We start from the raw sequence: 27,640 nt of genomic DNA, 5'->3' as shown, positions 1-27,640 counted from the left end.
AATTTTTTATTTTTACTTTTTCCAAATATTTTCAATCCTCAATTGGTTGAATCTGGATGCAGAACCCACGGATATCGAGGGCTGACTGTAGTTCTTAAAACTGATCTGGAAAAATGTACAAGATATGGTAAGTGGGAAAAAACAGACTTCTAAACAATGAATATAATAGAATCATATTTTAAAGGATAGGTACGTGTGTGTCTTTATATATATGACTATATATGTAACCAGGATATTACTTCAAAATATTAATAGTGATTGTATACAGGCAGTGTTATTATAAATTTAATTTTATTATTTTTACTTCTATAATTTCTAATTCCTAAAAATGACTATTTTCCTATATTTCTACAACAGAATAAGTTAAATGTCTTTATAAATAAATACGAAACATATATAGCATATAGATTTACCTTGTATATATTGGAACTATGGAAAACAAAAGATAAAAGTTAAATTAGCATCTATCAGAGAGCTCTAGAGCCATTATGTGTGGATATGAAAATACATTTTAAAGTGTCTAAAAATATGAAGAAGGCACAGTATACAAGATGAGTCAGGAAAGAGAACAATGGCAACTTAATAAGGCAAAGTGTCTAGCATCAGAAAATAAATGTGAATTAAGCAGTACATTTTAATAGCTACAGTTTCTCACATATAATTTACAGAGTTTTAAAATATCGACAACTTTGGAAGTGAAGTAGTTTAAACAGTTTTTGAAAAGAAGTTAATACAAAGTTCATTGGGAATGCTGGAGATATTTCTGGAAAATAAGATACTTCAATCATACGCTCTAGCACAATCAAGAAAGAAACCAGGTGAGGATCACAGCGGCAAACATAATTCCCACACTGAAACTATAATGCATACGCACCTGGAATATATAGCTCTGCTTGCCACACCTTAGAATAGATATTATAGAAACAAACAAGAAAAAATCCAGAAAAGGGAAAATAAATTATGAAATGCCAACTATAAGGGATGAAAGTAGGAGTCTCTGAAGTTCAAAGACAAGAGCAGGTCAGAAAAATATTTTCCAAAGTTTATAAGATCATAAATGTTACAGATAAGATAAAAATAAGCACCAATAGACCAAATTAATATGGCTAAAGTTTAAATAAGGCAGATCCAAGGAAAATAAAATATTTTGATGGAATAGGTAAATATATAAGATACATAATCCTACTGCATTTAAAATAAAATCTAAAATCTTTCCCAAGTTCCATAAGTCTCAGTATTCCTGGCTCCTTCCTGCCTTTCCCGTATCTTCTCCTCCAGCCATCCTCTCATTCTGTAGCCCCAGTCACACTAGCTCCCTCCTATTCCTCTAAGGCACTTCTGTGCTTGCTATTGACTCTTTCTGGAATGCTCTTCTTCTAGTTTTCCCCACCTGGCAAGCTCCTTTTAATCACTGAGATCTCAGCTTAAAAGTCGCATCCTGATGAGGACCTTCCCTGATTGTCCTACTCAAGGCTGCTCGCTCTTGGAACCAACCAATATTGCATTGCTTAGTTAAATTTCCCTCATAGTGCTTATCATCATATGAGGTGATCATTTATTTATTCATGTAAATTTTCTCCAAAACTAAAAAAAAAAAAAGAATTAAAAAGTTTTATCATCAAGGAGGCTTTCCCCAATCACCCCAGGCTAGTTCAGATCACTCTATTTTATTACTAATTTCCACCTCACCTTGTCATTTTTCTCTTGTCATTTTTCTAACCCAACTCACACTTGTAATTTGTTTTCCAATATCTGTTTTTCTCCATAAATTCCATGAGGTAGGGGCCACTGTGTGCTATCTTATTAATCAATATATAGCCACCAGTTACCAGCATACGGAAAGCACTCAATAAATACTTTCTTCAATAGATGAATAACTGGTGAATGAGAAAGAATTGGGAATAAAAAGGCAGAAAAAGGAAAGCAAAAAATAAATAAAAAGCTACATGTAAGGAAAATTATGGCATTATATTAACCACTTACTATTCAGTTCTGCAAATATCACTGTTTCCTACTAAACAAGAATATAACAGGCTCCAAACTGCATTTGTAATACAAAATATAGGAAAATAAACTTTTTTAAAGTTTCGTATCTGCAATTTATGCCCTATACTTTCTGATTCATTTCTAGTAAATGAAATCCTGTGGATCTTTGGAACTGTAGTTCTTCCAAATCCGCAATTCAAGTAACAAAAGGAATTCTGGATGAATAAAAAGCAGATGCTAGCTGGGTGCCATGGCTCATGCCTGTAATCCCAGCACTTTGGGAGGCCAAGGCGGGTGGATCACCTGAGGTCATGAGTTAGAGACTATCCTGGCCAAAATGGCAAAAACCTGTCTCTACTAAAAATACAAAAGTTAGCCAGGCATGGTGACATGCACCTGTAGTACCACCTAGTTGGGAGGCTGAGGCATGAGAATTGCTTGAACCCAGGAGACGGAGGTTGTAGTGAACCAAAATTGCACCACTGCACTCCACAGCCAGGGCGACAGAGCAAGAGTCTGTCTATTAAAAAAAAAAAAAAAAAAAAAAAAAAAGAAAGAAAAAAGAAGCTGTTAGGATAAAGTATTATAAAGTTGGAAACTGAAAAACATTTCATAGGAAGACAGTCTGAAGACTCCTAGAAATTCATCCCCAACCAATCAGCAGTGCCCACTCCCTACCCTCCTGCCCACAAAATTATCCTTAAAAACCATAACCCAGGCGGGTGTGGTGGTTCACGCCTGTAATCCTAGAACTTTGGGAGGCTGAGGTAAGCGCATCATCTGAGGTCAGGAGTTCAAGACCAGCCTAACCAACATGGAGAAACCCTGTCTGCGCTAAAAACACAAAATTGGCCAGGTGTGGTGGCCTATGCCTATAATCCCATCTAGTCAGGAGACTGAGGCAGGAGAATTGCTTGAACCCAGGAGGCGGAGGTTGCAGTGAGCTGAGATCACACCATTGCACTCCAACCTGGGCAAAAACAGTGAAACTCCACCTCAAAAAAAAAAAAAAAAAAAAAAAAGAAAACCATAATCTCCAAGCTGTCAGGGAGGGGGATTTGAAAAATATATCCCTTCCTTCCACTCAGCGGCCTTGCCTCCATTACACTCTTTCTCTGCTGCAACTCCTGCATTCTCAATGCTTGGCCTTTCTAGGAAGTGGGGAAGAAGAACCTGTTGGCCTGTAACAGAATAATAAATAGAGTTTGGGAAGCAACAAGGTGGTGCAGGTATTCTGTGTAAACGGAATTGCAAGTGCAAAGTAGAGAGAGGAGGCATACTACCAGTTTGAAGTTGCTTGGTATGTTCTATGAAAGGCAAGTAGCTAAAAGGCAAGAAAATTTTAAAAATATATATATATATGGGAAGGGAAAGGCAAAAGTTAGACAGAAAAGTGCTTGTTCATAGAGGAACTTGTGCGCGATTCTAGACATTTTACTGTAGGAAATGGAGAATCTAGAGTTTTAAAGAGGTGAGTAAATCAACAGGTTGGGTTTTTAAAAATTCCTTCTTGTGGCAGAGAAAATAGTGGGCTGGAGAATTTCCAGAGCAGACTGTAAAAGACACTAATAAAATAATCAAGAAATGAGGAGATGACAAACCAAAATATGATCTAGTGACCAACTGAATATGGGAAGAATAAAAGAGGAAGGAATGTAGGATAACTCTTATTTCTAGTTTAGGTTATAATATAGTAGTATCATTATTTAACTTGGTGTAAATAGGAGAAACCAGGAGTAAAAATAGCAAGTTCAGTTTTGGTCATATTTAGTTTGAGGGACTTTGAGACAAACATGTTCAGGAAGCAATTGAGTTAGGCACTAGTAGATCTGAGAGAAAAATTGAAATTTAGAAGCAAAATCAAAGGCATTAGAATTTATGTGAGTGGACAAAATCACCAAAGGAAAATGTATAGACTAAGAAATGAAAGTAATTAAGAGTGAATTTCAAAGAATGACATTCAAAAACCAGCCACAACCAGTGAAAGGAATTAATTCTATAAACCTCAGTTGTCACAAAGAGACTAAGCAATATAAATTTTGAGAAGTAATTACTGGATTTGGCATATAAAAGGCCATTAGAAACTTAAGAACAACTTTCTTGAAGCCATTAAAGAAGCCAGGTAAAAGACTTTTCTCTGTTTGATATAAGTAAAAACACCATGCTTTCAAGAAGTTTATAGATAGATACGAGGATTGGGAAATAACTGAATAAACACAGGATGAAGGACATGCTTTTGCTTTATTTAATTTTCATAAGATGTGTGACTTGAGCACTGAGGAGAAGAAGCTGAAGAAGAGGCTGAAAGCACAGGAAAGAAAAAAGACAACTGGAAGCAAAATGTTTTGTAACAGATGGGAGCAAATGAGATCAAGAGTAAAGATAGATGGATTATCCTTTAATATCTCTTTCTCTATAATAGAAATACAAGACTAAAGTCTGGGCAAAAATATAGATTAATGTGTAGGCTGGGAGCATGAGGTTGAAGAAATGGCCTATTATACTCCATCATGTTTAGAAAGGAGAAATGAGGAGGACAAGGGACAAGGTTTTATAAAGGGAAGGTTTGAAAATGTCTTTACAGAAAATGTGCAGGGGAAAACTGGGGTAACAAAAAGGATTGCTGAGTAGTATGAAGAAACAAGGGGTGGTAGGTGGGGCTCTGTTTCTAAATTCATAGCTGTAACTATCCAAAGATCTTTCTATCCTCCAGTCCATTATCCACAAGCGCTTAAAAGATATGGTAGTTAGGTGAATTAAGTAGAACCTTGGTACTCTCAAACATGTGGGTGAATTAAAATCACCTGTAGGTTTATTTAAAATGCAAATACCGAGTCCTATTCCTATTCATTCAGAATTTCTGGGGCTGAAGCTCAAACAGTGAATTCCAGAAGCTCTCCAAGCAATCCCAGGGAAATTTCTGTTTAAAAAAAAAAAAGAGAGAAGAAAAAGGAGAAAGAGGAGGAGTAGGAGGAGGAGAGGGTATGGGAGGGGAGAAGAGAAGAGACGAGAGGAGAGGAGAAAGGAGGGGAAGGGAAGGGAGGGGAGGGGAGGGGAGGAAACAAGCACAGACCTAGAAGGTAACCAACTGGATTGAAGACAGCTGATCCAATATATACCTGTTAATGGCCCTCGTACGAGCGTGGGGGAGTGCTCTGCCACTCAGAAAAGCAAAATCTAGGGAGATTCAGATAAGTCTTGACAGAGTCGCATACACACCATCCCATACTCTTAATAAAGCGCGTTATTGATAATCTGAGCTTGAAGAATGCCATGACGAACAATGCAAACACAAAATGTTTGTTCAAAATACTGTCTCACCTTAGGTTACGAGACTCAATGCCTTACCCTAAATTTTCTGTTTCATTACTCTGGAGATTTAGTATCACTAGTGGAATTCAAGGTGCTGCAAGAAATACGGAGAGCGAGGCGACTGCAGGAACAACCCGTGGGAAGAGGGAAAGAGATAATGGGGAGAAGGTGGGAAGGACAGACAGAGCAACTTTAAGTGCCCATCTCCCCGAAGACTTGGAACGCTACGTAACTAGGACCCCAGAGCCGTTCTTCTGGCCTCCCCGGGCACTCACCATCGTCTCAGGATCTCAGCACTAGAAAAAACGTATCGTAGAGACAAGAAGACACCACCACCACCACCATTATCCGGTTACTCAGGCAACAGAGCCACGCCCACTGCCGCAAAGTGCGTGAGACGCCACCGCCCCACCTCTTCGTCCTTAGTAGCTGAAAGGAATCTCAGCTGCGTCCATCCAATCGCCAGACCCGCCCCTCCATGCTGTCGCCGGGGCTACGGGACGCCATTTTCCTGTTTCCGGCAATTTTACTTCCGTTTGTTTGATAGATGACCCGGAATTTTAAGTGAACATTACCCTTGGGCTCCAAAAGTTGCAGTACGGTATTTTATTTTAAAGTACACATCTGTCCATTCTTCACTTACGGAGGCCTTACACTGTGTGTTCTGTGTTACTTGAGTTTAAACTCACTGCAGAATGTGTTTACCCTTCTCTTTTGGAAACGTATTCCGGAAGCGAAACCCTGAGTAATCGGAAGTGGTTAGAAGTGAGAGAGCCGCTGGATATGTGGAGGGACTGGGCGGGCCGGCTTCTGAATGGGAGAGATCTGTGAGAAGTTAACCTGGTGATATCGATCCGAAGAGCCTGTCAAGTGAAGCCACCTGAAATAGGGATAATAAGAATCTTAGAGCTAAACCCGAGGACAAGCAGGTATAACTAAGAGAGGATGTTGGAAAGGGTCGGAAGTCTGGGTTGGAGCTTGGTGGCCAGTAGCTGTGGATTTAGGGAAAGATTGTTGTTCCGGGAAAGCTTTTTCAGACAGGGATGGAACTCTGGTTTCGACTTCCTGGGACAGCAAAAGTTGACGGGCTCGTCGCTTCCCGGCCTATCGCTTTCATACCTGCCCACTCCCCCTACTTACTTCTTCATCCCCTCCCCTTCATTTGGCATTTGCCGGCAGGCACTCACTGTGCCTGTACGTTTCACAGAGCAACTATCAAGGGCAGTTTCAGGGATCGTTACCCTTACGAAGGGTTACTTGGAGACCTCTTTTCGGAGCAGTTGTTCTCGGAGCTACAAACTTTAAGTGTAGAAAAGTTTGTGACTGTTAAGGAAATTAGTCGTCGGATTCACTAACTGAGCTGACTTGTTTCTAGTACTGGCGATCTTTTTTTGTGGTGAAACCAGTTTTCATCTAATGTACAGCTTGTCATAATTATATCATTGCAGTAGCATCACCTTTCTCATATGTTCTCTGGTAAATCTGAGTCTGTACTTTAAGGCAATGCATACATTTCTGAAATGTGCTCAATGTATGTTTCTCTTTTTACTTTAGAAGCTACACTATTTTAACTTTTTATTACCAAAAAAGTATAAATTATGCTATCTTGAGTAATATTTTTGTCGCTTGTTAAACATCTAAACAGAAGCTCCTTTTGGGGTGTGTGTGTGTGTGTGTGTGTGTGTGTGTACAAATTGCGTCAATATGTCTCCTAAGAAAATAATTACTTTAAAATTCCCCTTGTCATATGGATACGAATTACACAAAGCCACCACAGTAACTTCATTGCCATTGCTCACTAAAATTCAGGACACACCTCTGACAATTAAGAGTGTATTGGTGAGGATGGTGAAATGGAGTATTTGGAAGTAAACCACCCCTAATTTTTTTTTTTGAGACTTGTGGTAGACATAACAATGTCTTCTGTGAAAATGGGATGTAAGGGATATTTCCTTTTTAAATGCATGTGTACTAAATACAGAAGCAATTAAAATATCATAACTTTTAAATTAGAGGTACTCAATGAATGTGTTTATATGATATTGTTTAAATTATTTCATATGCATATATTTCTAGGTTGTTCAGAAGTCTTGGAGTGCATTTTCAGTGGTTAAGGGGAAAAAATGACTACTCTTAAAAGTTTAGAAACCAAAGGTAAGTGGCTTTTTTATGATAATTGTTTTTAAAACATGAAATTTATGATGATGTGAAAGGAATGTTTGAGCCAAATAAGTAGATCTCAAGGAAGCCTTGTACTTTAGATATGTAAGTGAAATTTAACATCATTAGTTAGAATTTATTAGATGACTACTCTTAAACATTTAATGTTAATATACAGTTTTTAACAACTTTATTCCCTATACACTAGAAGATTAATATTTAAATAAGAATATATATTTTTAAAGATTTCGGTAGATAGACAAAGCAAGTAGCATGTATCAAATATTTCTTTCATGTTGTGTTAGTTTGCTAGGGTTGCTGTAACAAAGTACTACAAACTGTGTGGCTTGAACAACAAAAATGTATTGTCTCATAATTCTGGAAGCTAGAAGTCCAAGATCAAAATGTTAAGGCTATGCTCCTTCAGAAGGCATTAGGGAAAGATCCATTCCAGGGATCTCTCCTAGCTTCCAGTGGTTTGCTGGCAGTTTTTGGTGCTCCTTGTCTTGTAAACACCCTTATCTCTGCCCTCATGTTCACATGGTGTTCTCTCTGTGTACATGTTTCTGTGTCAGAATTTACTGTTGTTATAAAGGCAGCAGTTATACTGAAAAAGGAACCCAGCCTACTCCGGTATGATTTCATCTTAACTAAGTACATCTGCAGCGATCCTGTTCCCAAATGAAGTCTCATTCTGAGGTAGTGGGGGTTAGCACTACAACATATAAAGATTTGGGGGACACAATTCAATGCATAAATTGCTAAATACAGTAGTCACTTTTTAGTCCTACCTGGCTTATCCTCTCTAATATTTGATAGTGTTGACCATTCCCTGCCTTTTGAGATACTTTCTTTTGATGACTACCATGACATCACTTTTATTTTCAGCCTACTCTGTAGCCTTTCACTGTCCAATGCAGTAATTACATGTGGCTATTTGAATTTAAATTCATATTTTTAAAAAACTAAATATTCAGTTTCTCAATAACACTTGCCAAACCTCAAGTGCTCAATAGGCAGATACGGCTAGTGGCTGTTTCCATCATTGAAGAAAATTCTTTTGGACAGCTCTGCCGTAGCTATATCTTCTGTTTCTTTTTCAGCCTCCTCTCCTTCTTATCTTTTAAGTATTAGTGCTTTTCAGCATTCTCTCTGTTCTACTCTCATGGCTTCAGTAATTATCTATAGGAATGACTTCCAAATCTATAGCCCTGAACTCTTTCCTTATGATTCATACCCTTATAAACTACTGCCTACTGACCATCTTCACATAGCTATAGGCGACAATTTTAACATGTCCCAAAGTGAACTCCTGGCCCAGCTTATTCTTTGGATGGGGTGAGTTCTACATGCTAGAACCATCAGTGAAAGATGGAAAACTGTTTTCGAGATGCCAATTTTGCAGCAAGCTCACTTCAGCAGCAAGCCTTCTCTAAAAGCAGGTTGAATAAGTTTAGGAAAGAATGAAGAAAGATCATACCAATAAATATTTAATTGAATTTAATTCAGATGTGCTGTTAACAGCATTTCATAAGTCATCAGAAGGCTTTTAAACTATTAGATAAGCAAGTTGGAGACTGTAATGAAAGTAATAGGAAATAAGAGCAATTAAATAACTAATGTGAAAGCAACCAACATGGGGCTTGTCAAAAAGCAAAAACTAAATACGATATTATGATTAGTCATTAAAAGTACTGGCAAGTCCTCTTCAAAATTAAATTACTTTTTAATATTTATTATTACTTGTTTTTAATTAGGATTAGAGTTATAAGGCACTTACACAAACATTATTTTATTTGATCTTAATTATCCAGTAAGGAAAATAATTCTATTAGCCATATTTCTATTTAATATGTTATCTGTTGTTAGCGAACAAAAGTTACTTGTATTGCCTGGCCTGTGGAAAGGTGTACTTGGTTGACATTTGTCAGTTGTCTTTACTTCTATAACTGCCTCAGGAGAGAAGTACAGTTGTTTGGTATAGCAACAGAACTTCCTCTCAGAAGATATTTGAGCAGTCATCATAAGAGGGATGTATCATGACTGCTAGGGCTGTTTCTGAAAGAGAAACATACAGTAAATGGTAGCAACTAGAAAGTTAAATTAAAATCCAAAGCTTTTCTTGGATGTGATATTAAAATTAAAAATAAAATCAAATAGTTTAGTACGAGTAGACCAAATAGAAAGGTCTCTTTAAGACATTTAAATATTTCTGATTCCATAAAATAGTATCACATTAGTTCTGTAGAATAATAGGTTATTAGGTAAAAAAGGTATTCCATGAGCAGATAAATTTGAGAAATGCTGTATTAAAGAGAGGTTATACTACAGGACCTTTCAGAGTCTTATAGTATAACTTTAATACTAATGTACACTGAAATTCCATAAAGATACAGTATGCAACATTGCCCACACTTATTTGACCAGGAAACTCTATCCATAGAGCCTGTGGCAAGAGGAATGTTTAGATTCCACTTCAGGAAATCTTGATGTAACTCCTAAGTCCATTGTATGTAACTTATTTCACTAATTTAATAGTAACTAACTAAACTTTATTAGGTGATATGGGTGACATTTAAAAGACTCTTGATTTAAAATTACCACATGACAATGCCTAATTTGTTTTCCTGTTTCATAGCTGAATTTGTGTATGTTCTGGAAAATCTGTCAGACTATAACCAAGTTAGGAATTAATGATTTAGGGTAGAGGAAAAAAAAATAAAGCAGTTCCTAAGTGGGTTAGTTTTGGGATGTTAAAATAAAACACTCGAGGTAGTGTATTAACAGATTAATGAAATTTAGTAAGCGTTTGTTCATTTTCTCTGTGACAAGGACCGTTTTATTAGCTCATGATACAAAGATTAGGAGGCAATCCATACCCTGAAGAGCTCCCAGCAGTGTAGTCTACAAGAGAAATAAATTATTTTTCAAAATATGTACTACCATATTTGCATTACTCTGAGAGCACTAAGGGATGGGAGGAGGATGAGGTTAAGTGCTTTGTCCGAGGTCACACAATGCATGCCAGTGGGGACTTAAGTTATTTTAACTCAAACTCTGGTGACTTAGAGTTTTCTTCAGTACTCCATTCTGCTGACTTAGAATAACTCTCATCATAGATTGATGATCTTATGAATAAAAGAGAGATATTTGTTCAATGACAGACTGTAAAATATTTTTTTGCCCCAATATTCTATAGCAAGGGTTGGCAAATTGTGGCCCTCAGTCTCCTGATAATGTTTGCAAACAATTTGATAATAGTGGGCATTAACACTACTTAAGCCAAACATTATCCTGAATAAAAAAAAAAAATCTGTTCTTCCCTTTATTAGACCTATGTTATCAAAAAACTGTATTCAATTATTTTTATTGTAGTTTGAATTTCATCAATAAAGTTTTTTTTCTCTTATTATATAAATAGTTATATGGTATCAGCTTTTGGTCCATAAAGCCTAAAATATTTACTGTCTGGTCTTTACAGAAAAAGTTTGCCAGCTCCCATTCTAGCATGTTAAAATAGTGACCTTATTTGTTCTTTCCCTACATTTCACCAATCCTGAGAGGCAATAAGAATAAGCAAACCTTAGATATGTTTTAATTCATTGAGAATTGATCACAGGTGGAAGTGATGGTGATGAATAATATAAGGATTGTTTTGTTGGTTCCCTTCAAAGAGTGGGGAAGAATAAGGATTGATGTTTTTCTTTACTTAAGCATTACTTGTAATTATGGAGTTAGTACCATAGGTCTTCCCACTTGAGATAAGGTAATTATTCATAAGAATGTCCTGGATAGTGCCTAGTGCATATGTAATAAAGGTTTCTATGTGTGTCATAAGGAAAAATTGAATTATGAAAGTTACCAGGAGAGAAAATGTAAAGCCCTGGCTCTTAGTGCCTGCTTACCTATGCACATTAGCTAGAATCATAGTTATTACTGAGAGGGAGCTCTCATGTAATATATAATACAACTTTGATATTCATAAATGCTCGAGTAAGTAGAACAGTTTAAATAAAGAGTAAACTGGGGTTGAAACAAGTTGGTTGAACTTGATTTTCCACAAAGGTATTTTGTTCAAAAAGAGATTTCTGTTAAATACCTTTTTTTTAAATTTTAATTCATATATATATATATATATATATATATTTTATTGCATTTTAGGTTTTGGGGTAATGTTTCTTTGCCTTTTAAATTTAACATTAATCATTTTGTAATTTGTTCTTGAATCTCCGTTACTTAAAATTCCAACTCAAAAATGTTACAGCTTGCCTAGAAATCTTATTTGAGCATAATGGAAGTAACACACCTGTTTTTTATTTCCTCAGCCTCAGTGGGCCTGAACAATGGCTCTAGTGTATATTTTTATTGTTGATTACTTTTATTAATTTATAGTTAATACATGATTCTACATTACTTCTTAAATGCCAGAATGTCTTGCTGGCAAAATTAGACAGTTAAGTTTAGAAAAACTTAAAATTAGATTTTAAGAATATGGGTAGATGGGGGTGATGGCTCACACCTGTAATCGAAGCACTTTTGGAGGCTGAGACAGAGAATTGCTCGAGCCCAGGAGCTCAAGACCATTTTGGACAACATAATGAAACCCTGTCTCTACAAAAAAAAAAAAATACAAAAAAATTACTTGGTCATGGTAACACATGCCTATAGTCTCAGCTACTTGGGAGTCTGAGGTGGGAAGATCACCTGAGCCCACGAGGTCCAGGCTGCAATGAGCTGTGATTGTGCCACTGCACTCCAGCCTTGGTGATTCTGAGACCTGTCTCAAAAAAAAGCATACAGGAACAGTCCTTTATTTTTTAAATGACTCAGTGGAAATTATCCTTGTGAGTGCTACCATGCTTTGTTTGTTGTTGTTGTTGTTGTTTTATTGCATTTTAGGTTTGGGGGTACATGTGAAGAACATGCAAGATTGTTGCATAGGTACACACATGGCAGTATGATTTACTGCCTTCCTCCCCATCACCTATATCTGGCATTTCTCCCCATGCTATCTCTCCCCAACTCCCCACCCCCCGCTGTCCCTTCCCTGTTTCCCCCGACAGACCCCAGTGTGTGATGCTCCTCTCCCTGTGTCGATATATATGGCACTTTACTGAGAATACAGTACACTCACAATAAGTTGTAAGCCTCTAGAGGGAATGAGAGAACAATAAAATAATTTGGGAATGATATGGTGAAAGTGAGGTGTAAGGATGTTTAATCTGCCAATCCAGTGTAGTTTCACTTGTGTAAGCAGGACATAAATTGTTAGGCCTAAGAATAGGATTGAATCTTTTCTTAATAAATGTTTCAGTGTAACATATGTGTTACTTCCTCTTACTCCTATGCAAAGCATTCTTTGCCAAGAGTTCACAAAAACAGATGACTCTCTTATGATGTAGATGGTTTCAAATATGCATATATATAGCTGACATTTATTTTTAAATAACATTACTGAGTGTCTACAGTATGCCAAGCATTTGATCTTATTACAATTTTTCTTACCAAAATTATATAGCAAAGTTGTTATAATCTCCAGTTTGCAAATTAGGAAGTAAAGAATCATGGAAGATTAAATTATTTACCCAGGGTTATACTAGGAAGTAAAAGTCAGAACCAAATACTCTGATTCCAAATCTTTTGTCTACTGAAGGAAAGTTTAAACATGTAAGACTTTATTCATCCTTTGTTAACACATGATTGTTTTGAAAATTACTTTTTCTCTGATTTTTTTGCATTCTTTTTAGTGCCAGTAATTTTGAATATAGGGTATAGCATGTCTTAGCATTTTCTTGGCATTTTTTCTTGGTAAGTAGTTTCTGTTTTGTTTCCTTTTTGTTAGTCACCCTTACTTCATCCCCAATCCGAGGAGCAGGAGATGGAATGGAAACTGAGGAGCCACCTAAGTCTGTTGAAGTTACCTCTGGAGTCCAATCTAGAAAGCATCATAGTCTTCAGAGTCCATGGAAGAAAGCAGTTCCATCAGAAAGCCCAGGAGTTCTTCAGCTAGGGAAAATGCTCTCTGAAAAAGCAGTGGAAGTTGAAGCTGTAAGAATATTAGTTCCCAAAGCTGCTATAACTCATGATATCCCCAACAAAAATATAAAGGTTAAGTCTCTGGGACATCATAAAGGAGAATTCCGTGGTCAGTCAGAGGGAGTTATAGAACCTAATAAGGAACTCTCAGAGGTAAAGAATGTATTGGAAAAGCTCAAGAATTCTGAAAGAAGGTTACTACAGGACAAAGAAGGTCTTTCAAACCAGCTCCGTGTACAGACAGAGGTAAGAAGTCTTAACTGATACAAGGAGTACTACTCTTTACATCTGGACCTTTTAAACCTACACGTTAGAAAACTACATTTCTTTATTTCATCATAGCTTGTCATTTCTCTAAAATGCTTCCTCTTAAATTTCTCATTCTCTCCCAGAGCCTCTAGAGACTTTATGTTGGGAACTTATACTCTAAAACCTCATTGAAGATGGAGGTGTGAGGTGCTTTGCACAAAACCACCAATCCGTTGTAAAAATAGGTTACAATTATAAACTGCCAGACCAAAGACTGACCAAGTGAGGCACAGTAATTGACCAGTTAGCAGTCTTTGTTTTAAGGATCCATAAATTCCAAGTATTTTTTCCTGTGTATGCAGGATACTTGGAATAAAGAGAATGGTGGTTTAAGTTACCATGTCTTCACTGTAAATGAAAAAAAATCTGTAGCAATTAAGTGTGTTGCTTTAATCTTTGCATCTTAGTAAAAATTGCCTTGCCACTTCCCTTATTTCTCTAAGAGACCATACATCTTTTGGCTAGAGACAAGTCTTCATAAGTGACACCACACAGTTAGTGGTTCTTATCCAAATAAATTTTTAAATAACTAATTTATCATTACAAAATGTAGTACAAATTTATGTGTAAAAATTGTAGATAATACAGAAAAACACAATGAAAATAGTGCCACCTGAATCATTCCATCCAGCTATACCTGCATAACCATATACATTTAGTTCACTTTGTATTATAACCCACTTTTTTCAGGTATTAATGTTCTGCCATGTCACTGAATATAGTAATTACAATGTCATTAATAGCAACAGTGTTCTTCAGTAGCTATACCATGTACCAGTATCTGTTACTGGATATCTGTTTTAGTTTTTTGGTCTTTTCAATAACAATGTAAAGAATATAAAACATACTTAGAAACATACTGGATTACTTCCTTTGCTTAATTTTTTAAAAGCAAATTCTTAAGATGCAATAGACTAACCTATAAAGTTGAATAAAAACATAAAACATCCTCTGTCATATTTTTTACCAAAATGTATTGGTTTTGTTTTAATTTTTTTTCCTTTAAGTGTTGACTGGAAGCAATTCGTTATTTTCGTAATTATTTTTACTCTTATTACAAGAGGCTCAGTTTATTACCACATGGACTGTAGATACAGATGTATAGAGAGGTAGAGAGATATGGTTTGTATATTGGATAGAACTTAAATATGTAATTTTACTTTTTGATAGAAGCTTTAAGTCACGGAAGTCCAAATTACACAGAAACGCAGTCTATTTTGGTTAATTTTGTTACATTAAAGTTGGTGATATTACTTTGAGCTTGTTGCATTGATTATGTTCTCTTCTAGGTAAATCGTGAGTTAAAAAAGTTACTAGTGGCTTCTGTTGGGGATGATCTTCAGTATCACTTTGAACGTCTAGCCCGTGAGAAAAATCAGCTTATTCTAGAAAATGAAGCCCTAGGTGGAAACACAGCTCAGCTTTCTGAACAGTTAGAACGTATGTCAATACAGTGTGATGTATGGCGAAGTAAATTCCTTGCAAGCAGGTATTTTCTACAGCAAATAGTATTTCATTTCCTAGTGTTTTCTCCATCAGGCTTTTGATCTGTAACACAAGAAAGTAGACTGTAATGTGAAAATTTCTGATTAAGATCATGAAAGTACTTCATTTAAGATGTGAACTTAAACTCTCTCCCCTGGATGGTCACACAGTCTCCCTAAATGAAGAAGTGATAGAAGGATCATCCCTTATTACTGAGTTCTAGGTTACCGTTTAGTAAAAATACTGTGTTTAAGACTGAAACAAAACTGTAAACTCAGACATCTAGTAAACATTAAAATCACAAAAAGCCAAACTAAATTATTTTTCCGCATTTAAATATGTGGACTCCCCAAGATAATATTATTCATTCTGAAGGCTCTCTTCTGATAGTTCTTTTCACTATATAATAAAGCATCCCAACCTTTTTCTCTGTGTGCATAAATAGAAAATTATAACATTTTTATGACATATTGGATGAGGCTACTCTCCAATGGCGGCAAAAACTCTGGAGTCCTCATCCAGGCCTCTCGACACACTGGTGGTTGGGAAACTCTGTTATATAGTATGATTCTTTGTCTCTTTATCCCCTCCCCACCTCAACTTACTAGTTACTGGAGAACAAGATCTGGCTGTTGTGTATTTCTGGTACTTAGCAAACTACTTTACAGAGAGTATGTTTAATAACTGTTGATTTAAACTGAATCATCTAGAGATTTCTCACACAACAGCCAAAGGTTTCCAGGCTATATTTGAAGAACCATTGATCATGATGAATACATTTTTAGGAAAATGTTTTTTCATGTCTTAATATCTGTGATACTTTCTAGTAGTTGTTTACTCTCTTAACAGTCTTTTATTTATCTTTTAATTGTGCTGGTTCAGTATGCTATTTGGAAAAATGGAACTATTCACTTAGAATGAAACTTAATTTAGTTAATTCTTATTGAACATTTTAAGAAGCAAATCATTTATATATTATACAAATTACTGCAGTATACAACTGTTTAACATCCTGATCAACACCAATAGTAACATTCCATTAAATTTTGAAATAAAAATTAAATAGGACTTTATTGATACTTTAATTGATGTAATCTTCCAATGTCAAAATTGTTTTCATTTTAAGGAACTTGGTAGTAACTGCAGTCTCAGACTTAAATTTTAATGTTAAGTTTTTTAGCTGATTAACCTTATTTGAATATATTGCTTCAGTTCCATCAACAGAAAACTGGTTAAATAAAATTTTATATATCCAATCAGTAGAAAACATGATGCTAATTTTTGAAAAAAGGGAATGGGATAGCTCTTTATGTGTGCTAATATGGAAAAATCTCTAAAATACGTTATTAAATGAAAAAGTAAGATTTAGAAGTTTGTATTCAGTATCTTTTTGTATATGTTGTATCACATATGTATATGTTAAAATATACATGAATTTTTTTTTTGAGAAGTGTAAAAAACACTTTGTTGATTGCATATAAAAGAAGGATAAGGATCCTGGGCATAAGGAAAGACTTTATATAAGTCTATATTAACATTTTTCTGAGGGCAAGGAGGCAACTGAATGGTAAGAGAATAATTCAGTTTTCTTTCCCTCTTTAGGTTTTTCTGTATTTAAAAATGTTTAATAATTTTCTTTCAAATTTTGTTCAATCTAGAGTAAGATTGAGATGCACTCCAAAAGTCATTATATAGGAAAGTTAAATGACTTTTGCATTTTCTTTATATAAATGAATATTTTAACTGAATCCCTTTAATGAACTCTAAGCTCATAAACATTTTTAATGTTCTTCAGTCAAAATTTAAAAACTATGAAGTAACTAAACTATGTATTCCAGGCTATATACTATGTTAAATCTTCGTTAGCTTTTGAAAGTGACAGTCACAAAGTAATATATTCAGTTCTTTACACTGTATTATTGTCAGCAAATTTATATGTAAGATTTTCATCTTTTTCAGGGTAATGGCAGATGAGTTAACCAACTCAAGAGCAGTTTTACAGCGTCAAAACCGTGATGCACATGGGGCTATACAAGATCTCCTAAGTGAACGGGAACAGTTTCGTCAAGAAATGATAGCTACCCATAAGTATGGCACTTGTTTACATTCTGAACTCTTCTGCTTTCTCCTGCAATTTATGTTATTGTAGTTTTGTTTTGCTTTGTCTACTTTTGATAACTTACTCGGCATATACTTTTAGTAGCATTTTAAATAGATGCTCTGGGAAGGAGGAGGACTAAAAAAATAGAAGGCATGCTTTTCACATTCTTAATGGGGGAAATAATTAGTTACATCTCTAGTAGAAGGATTCTCTGGATTTAAAAGCACTTCTTATAGTTGTAGTCGTATAGTTTTTGGTAGAAGCCAAGCAGTGTACTTGTCTCCCCTATGGAAGGAGATCTTTTTGAAGACTTCCTGCAGTATTCAAGCTTGTTTTCATGTCCATATCCTCCAGAACTATCAAAAGTGATGGTCTTCCTTAAAAGCTTTTTGCATTTTTATATAGTTGATTTATTACAGTTAGAATCAGTGTCAAAGAGCAAATTATAGGGGAAATTAGAAGAATGAAAACACAAGAAACCACTAGCCAGTTTAATCAGGAAAAAAGAGAAGATGTAGATTATCAGTATCAGGAATGAATGGGAGTACACTATAGACTCTATACACATAAAAAATATAATACAGAAATGTTATGAACAAATCCATGTCAATAAATTCAATAATTTACATGAAATGGACAAACTCCATGAAAGACAAACTACCAAAGGTTACTCAAGAACAAAGAGATAACCTGAATAGCTTTAACCTATTAAAGCAATATAATTTATAGTTAAAAATTAAATATTTTCCACTAAAGGAAGTTCCAGGTCTAGATGGATTCACTGATGAATGCTAGTAAACATCTAAGGAAGACATAAAACCAAATTTACAAAAATTCTTCTAGAAAATAGAAGAGAAGGAAACAATTTCCAACTCATTTTATGAGGCCAGGATTGTCTTGATACCAGAACCTGAAGCGTTAGCTGAAAACCACAAACTGTTATCTCTAATGAACATAAATGCAAAAATCCTTAACAGAATTTTGGTGAATCAAACCCAAAAATATAGAAAAAGGTTTGTGCATTATGACCAAGTAAAGTGAATCCCAGGAATTGTAGATTGGTTTAGCATTCAAAAATCAATTAATGTAACTCACCAAAAAAGAAAAACCATACGAATATCCCCAGAGTTACACAAATCATATAAGTAGTTCCTATACTAAAAGGTGAAAACTACAAAAAGTACTATTTGTTAAATGATTTTCAGACAACAACCTAGTAGTTTAATGTATGCTTTCTATAATCTAACGTACTTGACCAGACATCCTAATTTATGGAACTCTGAGAGAGAAAGGTATCAGAGAAAGATGTTATATAATTTCAGAAATATTTTTCGTACTTATGTACTATTACTGATGTTTGCATTTTGCTCTCTTACTAATGTTCAGTGTTCATGTGTGTTCTATGCAGATTATTGGAGGAGCTCTTAGTCTCCTTGCAATGGGGAAGAGAGCAAACTTACTCCCCTAGTGTACAACCCCACAGCACAACAGAGCTAGCATTAACAAATCACAAGTTGGCAAAAGCAGTAAATTCTCATCTTCTGGGAAATGTTGGCATTAACAATCAAAAAAAGATTCCATCAACAGTTGAATTCTGCAGCACCCCAGCTGAGAAAATGGCTGAAACGGTAAAATATTTTCTCTTTTGTGATCTGTGGAACTTCTAAGACTGTCTTCTTACACAAAGGTGACTATATTATCATGGAAAGTGTTTGGCATTAGGAATTAGGAAATGTGGGATCAAACCACTCATGCCATTGAGTATGTTATCTTGGAAAAAATTATTTCCTCTTCTGAGCTTTATTATTTTCTAACATTACTGTGTTATTTTTTTTATTTTTATTATTTTTTTGAGAAGGAGTTTCACTCATGTTACCCAGGCTGGAGTGCAATGGCGCGATCTCGGCTCACCGCAACCTCCGCCTCCTGGGTTCAGGCAATTCTCCTGCCTCAGCCTCCTGAGTAGCTGGGATTACAGGCACGCACCACCATGCCCAGCTAATTTTTTGTATTTTTAGTAGAGACGGGGTTTCACCATGTTGACCAGGATAGTCTCGATCTCTTGACCTCGTGATCCACCCGCCTCGGCCTCCCAAAGTGCTGGGATTACAGGCTTGAGCCACCGCGCCCGGCCTACTGTGTTATTTTTAAGGACAAAAAAGTAATTGGAAAGCGGTCCTATGTTTTAGCTATTGAGTCATTGATAGTCCTTTTCTTGAGTTCATTTTGATATAAAAACCGCTGTGTAGTAGAATTTTAAATGTAGTAGATTAAATTAATAGATTAGTAGATTAGATTACTTCTGATCTAAGAAATTACTTAATTCCCACATATAGATGGAAATGTATCAAATACTACAGAACAGATAGTATAGTCCTGGATGAATTCAGGGTCCATGCAGCTGGCTTGTCAAACACACTCATCTCACATTTCTGTGACAACAACCAAGTTCACCCAGGTTACAACTCTCATGTCTCCATCTGGGTCCCTGTCAGTCACCATAACTCTTGCACTATTAAAATCTTCAATACAGCTTCTCTCTCTCTGCAGTCTATGATCTCAACTTTTCTACTTTCCAACTCTGATTCTTCATTCTGGCTCCCTGGATGTGAACACATCTTTGATCACATAATTGTTTTTATTCCCTTGATCCCCATATTTGTTTATCTCATCAGCTCACTCTTCTAGTTTCTCTTCCTGCCAAAGCTTGCTTAGACTCTATTTGTAAGTGCCTTACTGTCTTATCTTCCTCTCCAAGTAGGCTGAAAACCCCAGTCCTGTGTCAGTTCAGTTGTTTGCCTTTTTGTTTCAGTGCCCATCAAATACTGCCTCACGTTCAGCAGATGACTTTCCTTCCTAACCCACAGAAGAAAAAGAGGACAGAGGCAGCAAACTGCCTGAAGGTCCTACTTGATATCTAGAAGCCTACCTGTGTGGCAGTTATCTCTCAGAGGAAAAGGTGTTCCTCTTCTCCTAAGCCTCCTCCCCTCTAGGCTCTGGCTTCCCCCACCCAATCCCCACCCAACAGTTATTCCTTCTCTCTGTTAGCTCTTTCCGTTTGGCTTAAGAACATATCCAGGTGTAATTCATCTAAAAAAGAAAAATCTTCCCTCTATTATAAGATCTCTGGATATGGCTTTATCACTTTCCTTTCACATCCAAGAATCTTGGACAAGTTGTCCATACATTTTTGTACTTACACCATCCATTCCTCAATTCCTACCATCACTTACATCTGTAGACTTCCTGCCCCACTGTTCTCAGTAAGTACTCTTAAAAAGATCAAGAACATTTACTATCATATCATATTGTCTCAGCATTCCTTCCTTGAAATTCCCTTGACCTTTGTGACATCACTTTTTCTCGGTCCTGATGCTACCTCTCTGAGCTCTTCTTCATAGACTTTTTTCCTCCTTTAGATGTTTATGTTTCATAGGAATCTATGTTCCCCTTTTCAAACTCCCTTGGTTTCCTAAACACTATACTCTGGCAGCGATTCGCTATTTTGTGACCTTTGTTTCTAAGTTTTTGAGGGGGTGGGGCATCCTCTTCCTGTGACTCCTCTTGAGCTTTCTTTACATAACATACTTTCTGTATTCTCTAGGTGTTATTCTGTTACCATAGCTTTATGCTTGTGACTTCCATCTGAGACTTTCTTCTGAGTCTGAGAGATTTATGTCCAGCCAGGCACTTCCATCTGTTTGTTCCACAGAGTGCTAAAAATGGAACCTTGCTTTTGCATTTGTACAGCCCCTCTCCCCTAAAAATCTCCTGCTTTTCCTGTACTCCCTCTCTTAATGAATTATACTTACTCTATAGTGCTGTTTTCGGGATTCCATAAAAAACACATATAAAGCCTGCAGCAGTTTCCAATATATTATAATTTCTCAGTAAGTGGTAGCTATCATTTTTTACCATTTCCTTCATTCTTCTGGTCCTGTTGATTTTACAAATCTTACCAGGTTTTTTCTAATTTATCCCCTCCCAAGTTCAAACACCTAACTTTCCACCTAGCCCATTTCAATAGCCCCCTCACTGATATCCCTGCCTTGCTTTGTACCTGCTCCTGCCCACCCTCTGCTGCCAGAGAGTTATTTCAGAAAGCCAGTTCAGTCATCAAATAGCTCCCAGTCTCCCTCTTTATTGAATCAGAATTCATCATAATTTTTTTTCCATTTCCTCTTCTCAAGGATCATTTCCCAAGTGTCACTATCCACTGCACTTCACATTCCAGCAGGGTTTAACCACTTTTCATGATGCACACGGGCCACTGTATCTCATGCCTGTGTACACACGTTTTCTAGTCTAGACTGCCCTCCCTGCACCTCTTTTGTTGCCCAACCTCTATACCACCTTTAAGAACCTGCCTTCTCTGAATCTTGCTGACCTTCTCCAGCCTTCCATTGTACTTTGCACTTATATCTATAATTGCTCTTTACCATATTCAATTGGAATAGTTTGATTCTCCATCCCCCTCCCAAACTGTAAACTCCTTGAGGGCTGGGGACTTTGTATTTTTATGTTTCCTCAAGGTCTGGCATAATCCTTTGCATATAGTAAGTGCTCAGCTATTTACTGAATGAGTCAGTACCTAAAATTAAGCACTTCTATTCAAAACTTTTTTCTCCTCTTCTCTTCTATTTGTTGTGAAATTGTGTCACTGCCTGCTTAGTTGCTGCCAGTAGCATTTGGTGTAGTTGACCGCTCTCTCTTTCTTGAACTACTTCTTTCAGCCAGGCACAGTGGCTCATGCCTGTAATCCCAGCACTTTGGGAGGCCAAGGTGGGTGGATCTCAAGATCAGGAGTTCAAGGCCAGCCTGGCCAACATAGTGAAACCCCATCTCTACTTAAAATACAAAAATTAGTCAGGCATGGTTGCGTGTGCCTGTGGTCCTAACTTCTTGTGAGGCTGAGGCAGGAGAATTTCTTGAACCCAGGAAGTGGAGGTTACAGTGAGCTATGATCACACCACTGCACTCCAGCTTCGGCAACAGGGTGAGACCTCCTCACCAAAAAAAAAAAAAAAAAAAAGAGAAATACTCTTTCCTAAGTTTATATAACCTTACACCTGACTGGCTTTTCTCTTTTATCCAACCATTTTATTTCACTATAAAATGTTAGGTATCCTAAGGGCGTGATTTAGATCCCCTTCTTCTCCCAGTCCTTTATCCACCACATTCTCCTATTTAACAAAACTGACAGCCCTTCTTCCTTAGTGTCTCTTAAAATTTTCAGTCCCATTGCTTCAAGGTGCCATCATTTCTTAGCTAGATTATTACAATAACCTCTCTTTTTCTGTTCTTATGTCTGCTTATACCTACTGCTTCCCCCATCCCCCACACTGTGTATAGAATGATCTCTCTGAAAGGCACCTTGCTTAAAATCCTTCCCCATCACTTTCAGGCTAAAATACAGAAGACTTTCTGTTCATACTAGTGTGTCAGTTTCCTGCTCCTGAATTCCCTTAGCAATTTGTTTATGTCTCTAAAGAGTCATAATGTAATAACATCTTTATAGTAATTGGGAACTTATTTTCTCTTCTAAATTTATAAGCAACGTTAAGGTAAGCCTTCATCTTTGCTTATCCCTAACACCAAACCAACTTCCATAAAAATAGAAGGATCTCAAAAATTGGAAAAGCAGTCTAGTTGAAAAATAGATGTGCTAAAGTAGGTAATGGCTCTTAAATGATGCTAGGACATTCTTAGAGTAGCGATGGCTCTTTGGGTTTGGTGGTAACTTAGAAGGAAAAGAAAAAAATCTGCAAGACAACATGAATGCTAGGGAAACAGGCATCACTAGCCATTCCAGAAGTCTGCTTTGAACAAGTCGTATGTAAGAAAGAGAGAAAGCACTTTTCCCAATTCATTTCACAATTCTTTCCAATGGCAGTGCTTGCTACCTTTGTACCATAACCCAAACACATCATGTGTTGATGATTGGGAAAATATGGACATGAGAATGAAGAGCTGTGGGCCAGACATGTTATCCCTGCCCTTAACTGGAGAATGTTTTTCAGCTCAAGAGTTCCTATTTTGGGTCTCAGTAAAGGAGACAGATTAGGAAAAATCAGAGCAGATGAAGAATTAGAGCATTGTCTTGTGGGACCCAAGAAACAAAAACATGGCTGTAATCATAAAATATTGCATATAAATTAGAAAAGATAAATGAAAAGCCATTGATACTACAAATAAAAACTGATCAAGGACTTTGAAATATCATTTATATAGAAAAATAAAAACAAAATCCTGATTCTGAGCAGCTGAATGAAAGATTAAGAGGGGAAGTAGTAAGTCTATTTTGGTTAAGGAAAAAAAAATTGACATCACTTAATGATATAATTGACATATAAAAAACTGACATCTCAATGATATAACCTCATTTTCTTCTGTTTTCATGCATTCCTACCAATATCTATAAAACATTAATTTCATCATTTAAAAAAATAGGTAACCTAGATAATAATTAAATATCATTGTTAAATTTAGAGCTTAAGGAAGGAGATATGTTCTTTTCAATCATATTCATCATTCAGATTTTTTTATGATAGTTACATATTACTGAAGTGAAACTTTATAGGTAGGCATGCATCAGTTAAATCACAGGCTTTTGCCATCTATACTGCATACACCTGACATTATATCTTATTTTCCTTAGGTTCTACGAATTTTAGATCCAGTTACCTGTACAGAGAACTCACTTGATAATCCATTTTTTGAGTCTTCACCAACCACCTTACTTGCTACAAAGAAAAATATTGGACGATTTCATCCCTATACCAGATATGAAAATATAACTTTCAATTGCTGTAATCACTGCCAGGGAGAACTTATTGCTCTTTAACAGTCAATATGTTGGAGGCATGCTACAGGCACTTGCTTATTACCCAAGAGTCATTATTATTTGGGAGCTGGGGTTCTTACAATGCTAGAAGTAATATCACTTCCTATTTACATAATGTATATACCCAAAGATGTTTTATGTACTAGAGTCCAGATTAGCCTTTCTTAATAAATATCTCAGGGTAAGAAAAGAATGAAACTATATAGATATATTTAAAATAGAGAATACCTTCCAAGCAATATATGATAGTTTTCCTAAAAGACTATAAAAGAAAAAGATTCTGTTACTCTCTTTTAAGCACTAAATTATTGTTTATCTTACTGGATATTTTATATGAACAGTGTTAATTGAGGTGCTCTAAAGCAAGGGTAGGCAAACTACAACCATGAGTCAAATATGGCCATGCCCATTCATTTACTATTGTCTACACTGGTTTTGCACTACAACTGCAGAGTTAAATAGATGCAGCAGGGCTTGTATGGCCTGCAGAAACTATTTACTATTTGATCCTTTACAGAAAAAGTTTTCTCACTCCAATTCTAAAGTATTTGTAGTAGGGAGCTGGAGGGTTTTCTTTCCCTTTATGGTAATTTTTTGAGCTACAAATGAGCTTTGCAGAAATGGGTGTAGGGATTAATCTTTTAAAAATAAATGCTATATATTAGGAATATAAAAAATATTTTAGAACCAAATTAACAAGTACTTCAGCAAAACATGTTAGTTTTATGCAGGGGATTCTGTATTCTGAATGGAGACAATCTGACATATATAAAAGAAACAGATTCTTAACTATTGACTCTTATTTAGCAAATGCAACACACAAGAATATCCAATTGATATTTATAAAAGGTAGACTTTTTTTAAAACATTGTATAAGCTCAAAGAAAAAATGCAATTAATATACAGTATGTAATATATAATATTGTATATTTATGATGAGCCATCATAAATGCCCATTGCTTAGCCTTTAAGAATAATGAATACTTATATCAAATTATACAGATTTGTTGCAGAAGTGCCTGTCAACAGAGAAATCTTCAAAAGACAAATCTGGTCAAATAATACTAATTGTAATGTCAATGATTTCTTTGGCTGATTTATCTGAGTTATATTTAGTTTTCAAGTGGCAATAAATTTCTCTACTTTCTTTATAGTGAATATTCCTTTTCTCCCCCAGAATTATGTACTTTGGTTCTGGTCTTTGTCTAGCTTAACTACTTGGAATTGATTCTTCAGCCTTTTCATTTAGGATTACTTACTATAAAACTCTCAGAAGAAAACATGAGGGGAAAGCTTCACAACATTATATTTGGCAATGATTTCTTGGATATGACACCAGAAGCACAGGCAACAAATGAAAACATAGACAAACTGAACATCAAAATTTCAAACTTCTGTGCATCAAAAGATGCAGTGAAAAGGCAACACAGAGAATGGGAGAAAATATCTGCAAATCATATATCTGATAAGGGTTTAGTGTTCAGAATATATAAAGCACTCCTACAACTCAACAATCAAAAAAACCAATAAAAATTAGCAAAGGGGCTGGGCGTGGTGGCTCATGCCTGTAATCCCAGCACTTTGGGAGACTGAGGCAGGCAGATCACCGGAGGCCAGGAGTTCAAGACCAGCCTAGCCAATATAGCAAAACCCTGTCTCTACTAAGAATACAAAAAATTAGCCATGCATGGTGGTGGGTGCCTGTAATCCCAGCTTCTCAGGAGACTGAGGCAGGCTTGAACCTGGGAAGCAGAGGCTGCAATGAGCCAAGATCACACCACTGTACTCCAGCCTGGACCACAAGAGTGAAACTCCATCATCTCAAAAACAAAAACAAAAAAATTTAGCAAAGGACCTGAATAGGCAGTTCTCCAAAAAGGATATACAGATGGCCAATAAGCACATCAAAAAATGCTCAACATAACTACTCATTAAGAAAATGCAAATTAATACCACTTCACATCCATTAGGATGGCAATTATCAAAAAAGAAAATTACGAATGTTGGCAAAGATGTGGCAAAATTGGAACCCTTATGCATTGTTTGTGGGAATGTAAAATGTTGAAAACAGTGTGGCAGATCCTCAAAAAATTAATTTAATTTCCTTAATCTAAATGAGACCAGGTGCTGGGACGATTACCTTTATCTCCTGCTAAATCACAGAGGTTTAGGGAGTTCCTTCAGACACCCCCCCCGTACAGTTACCATATGGCCTAACATTTCTGTTTCTAGGTAGATTCCCAAAAGAACTGAAAGCAGAAACTGGAATAGAGATTTGTACAACAGTGTTCACAACTGCATTATTCACAATAGCCAAGAAGTGGTTATAACCCAGTGTCCATTGATGGATGAATAGATAAATGAAATGTGGTATATACATGTAAATAAATACTATTCGGTCTTAAAAAGGAATGAAATTTGATGCTACAATGTAGATGAACCTTTAGAATATTACACTAAGTAAAATAAGTCAGACACAAAAAGTCAAACATCAAATGATTCCATTTATATGAATTCCTAGAAGAGTCAAATTTGTAGAATCAGAAAGCAGAATAGTGGTTATCAGGGACTGGAGAGAGTATAGAATGGGAGTTTTTATTTGGTTGGTATAGAATTACAGATTGGGATGACAAAACAGTTCTGGAGATAAACAGTGATCATGGTTGTACAACCATGTACAACCATGTAGTGTCAGTCTACATAATGCTACTGCATTGCACATTTAAAAAACAATCAAAATGGTAAATTTTACATGTATGTTGCCACAATTAAAAAAAACTAAAAAAAAATTTTTAAATGTATATATACTATTATAACCACAAACTAGAGACACACTTCTGCAACTGTTGGTTTAAGAGTGTCAATAACAATAATAAAGATAAGAGAGCTAAATTTAAAAAATAAAAGATCTCAAATGAGCAATCTAACATAACACCTTAAGGAAACAGAAAAAGAACAAACAACCCAATGTGAGCAGAAGGAAGGAAATTAAGATTAGAGTGCAGACAAACAAAATAGAGAACAGAAAAACGAGAGATATCGAAGAAGTCAAAAGTTAGTTCTTTACAAAGAAAGACCAAATTGACAAATTGATAGCCATACTGACTAAGAAAAATAAAACACATAAAACTAAAATCAGAAATGAAAGTGGGGACATTATTAGTAACCTTACATAGATAAAGAAAAACTGCATACCAATAAACTAGGTAAAATCCTAGAAAGACATGTATTAGTCCATTCTCACACTGCTATGAAGAAATACCTGAGTAATTTATAAAGGAAGAGCTTTTCAAAAAGGGAGAATTATTCTGAGGCTAGACCATGTGATGCTTTATACAGTGCACTTAAAAAAATTTTTTTCCACACAAGACATTTCTAAGTGTCTAATTTACACTTTTTCTTAAAAA

The 27,640-nt window shown here is 35.9% G+C and overlaps 2 protein-coding genes across 8 annotated transcripts in view; one reads left to right on the top strand and one right to left on the bottom strand.

Annotated features, from left to right (window-relative positions):
* NME7 (NME/NM23 family member 7) overlaps nucleotides 1–5,828 on the bottom strand; it is a 163,312-nt gene extending 157,484 nt beyond the window's left edge. For 3 of the 6 annotated variants that reach the window (XM_032291450.1, XM_032291453.1, XM_032291454.1), the window contains exon 1: nucleotides 5,574–5,664. Coding sequence is in view for 2 of the 6 variants with exons in the window: in XM_032291451.1 (XP_032147342.1) it covers nucleotides 5,574–5,576 (3 nt within the window). In the remaining 4 variants the exon portion in view is untranslated. Of the gene's footprint in view, nucleotides 1–5,573 lie in introns of all 6 variants that reach the window. The other 3 variants (XM_032291455.1, XM_032291451.1, XM_032291452.1) reach the window with 3 other exon arrangements.
* A 264-nt stretch (nucleotides 5,829–6,092) lies between these two features.
* On the top strand, nucleotides 6,093–25,386 carry BLZF1 (basic leucine zipper nuclear factor 1). 2 transcript variants are annotated; one of them, XM_032291448.1, is made up of 7 exons: nucleotides 6,093–6,227; nucleotides 7,375–7,452; nucleotides 13,301–13,740; nucleotides 15,093–15,292; nucleotides 17,248–17,376; nucleotides 18,798–19,017; nucleotides 24,048–25,386. In XM_032291448.1, exons 2-7 carry the CDS (start codon nucleotides 7,422–7,424, stop codon nucleotides 24,231–24,233), a joined length of 1,206 nt encoding a protein of 401 aa, XP_032147339.1. In that variant the 5' UTR covers nucleotides 6,093–6,227; nucleotides 7,375–7,421; the 3' UTR covers nucleotides 24,234–25,386. The 2 variants fall into 2 exon arrangements, with proteins under 2 accessions (XP_032147339.1, XP_032147340.1); XM_032291449.1 differs by lacking the exons at nucleotides 15,093–15,292; nucleotides 17,248–17,376; nucleotides 18,798–19,017; nucleotides 24,048–25,386 and having other exon boundaries at nucleotides 6,121–6,205; nucleotides 7,373–7,452; nucleotides 13,301–14,128.
* Nucleotides 25,387–27,640: the final 2,254 nt, after the last annotated feature.

This window comes from Sapajus apella, unplaced genomic scaffold (genome assembly GCF_009761245.1).
Source record: "Sapajus apella isolate SASKATOON/1434 unplaced genomic scaffold, GSC_monkey_1.0 scaffold25, whole genome shotgun sequence".
Lineage (NCBI taxonomy): Eukaryota > Metazoa > Chordata > Mammalia > Primates > Cebidae > Sapajus > Sapajus apella.
Note: the sequence above shows the minus strand (reverse complement) of the source record. Positions and strands in the feature narration are given on the sequence as shown.

What these genes read in the sequence shown, in the direction of transcription:
- BLZF1 (XM_032291448.1), top strand. Translation starts at nt 7,422, where the DNA reads ATGACTACTCTTAAAAGTTTAGAAACCAAAG. An exon ending in AGCTCCGTGTACAGACAGAG is followed by an intron (nt 13,741 to 15,092) that starts GTAAGAAGTCTT and finishes GTTCTCTTCTAG; the next exon opens with GTAAATCGTGAGTTAAAAAA. An exon ending in GAAATGATAGCTACCCATAA is followed by an intron (nt 17,377 to 18,797) that starts GTATGGCACTTG and finishes TGTTCTATGCAG; the next exon opens with ATTATTGGAGGAGCTCTTAG.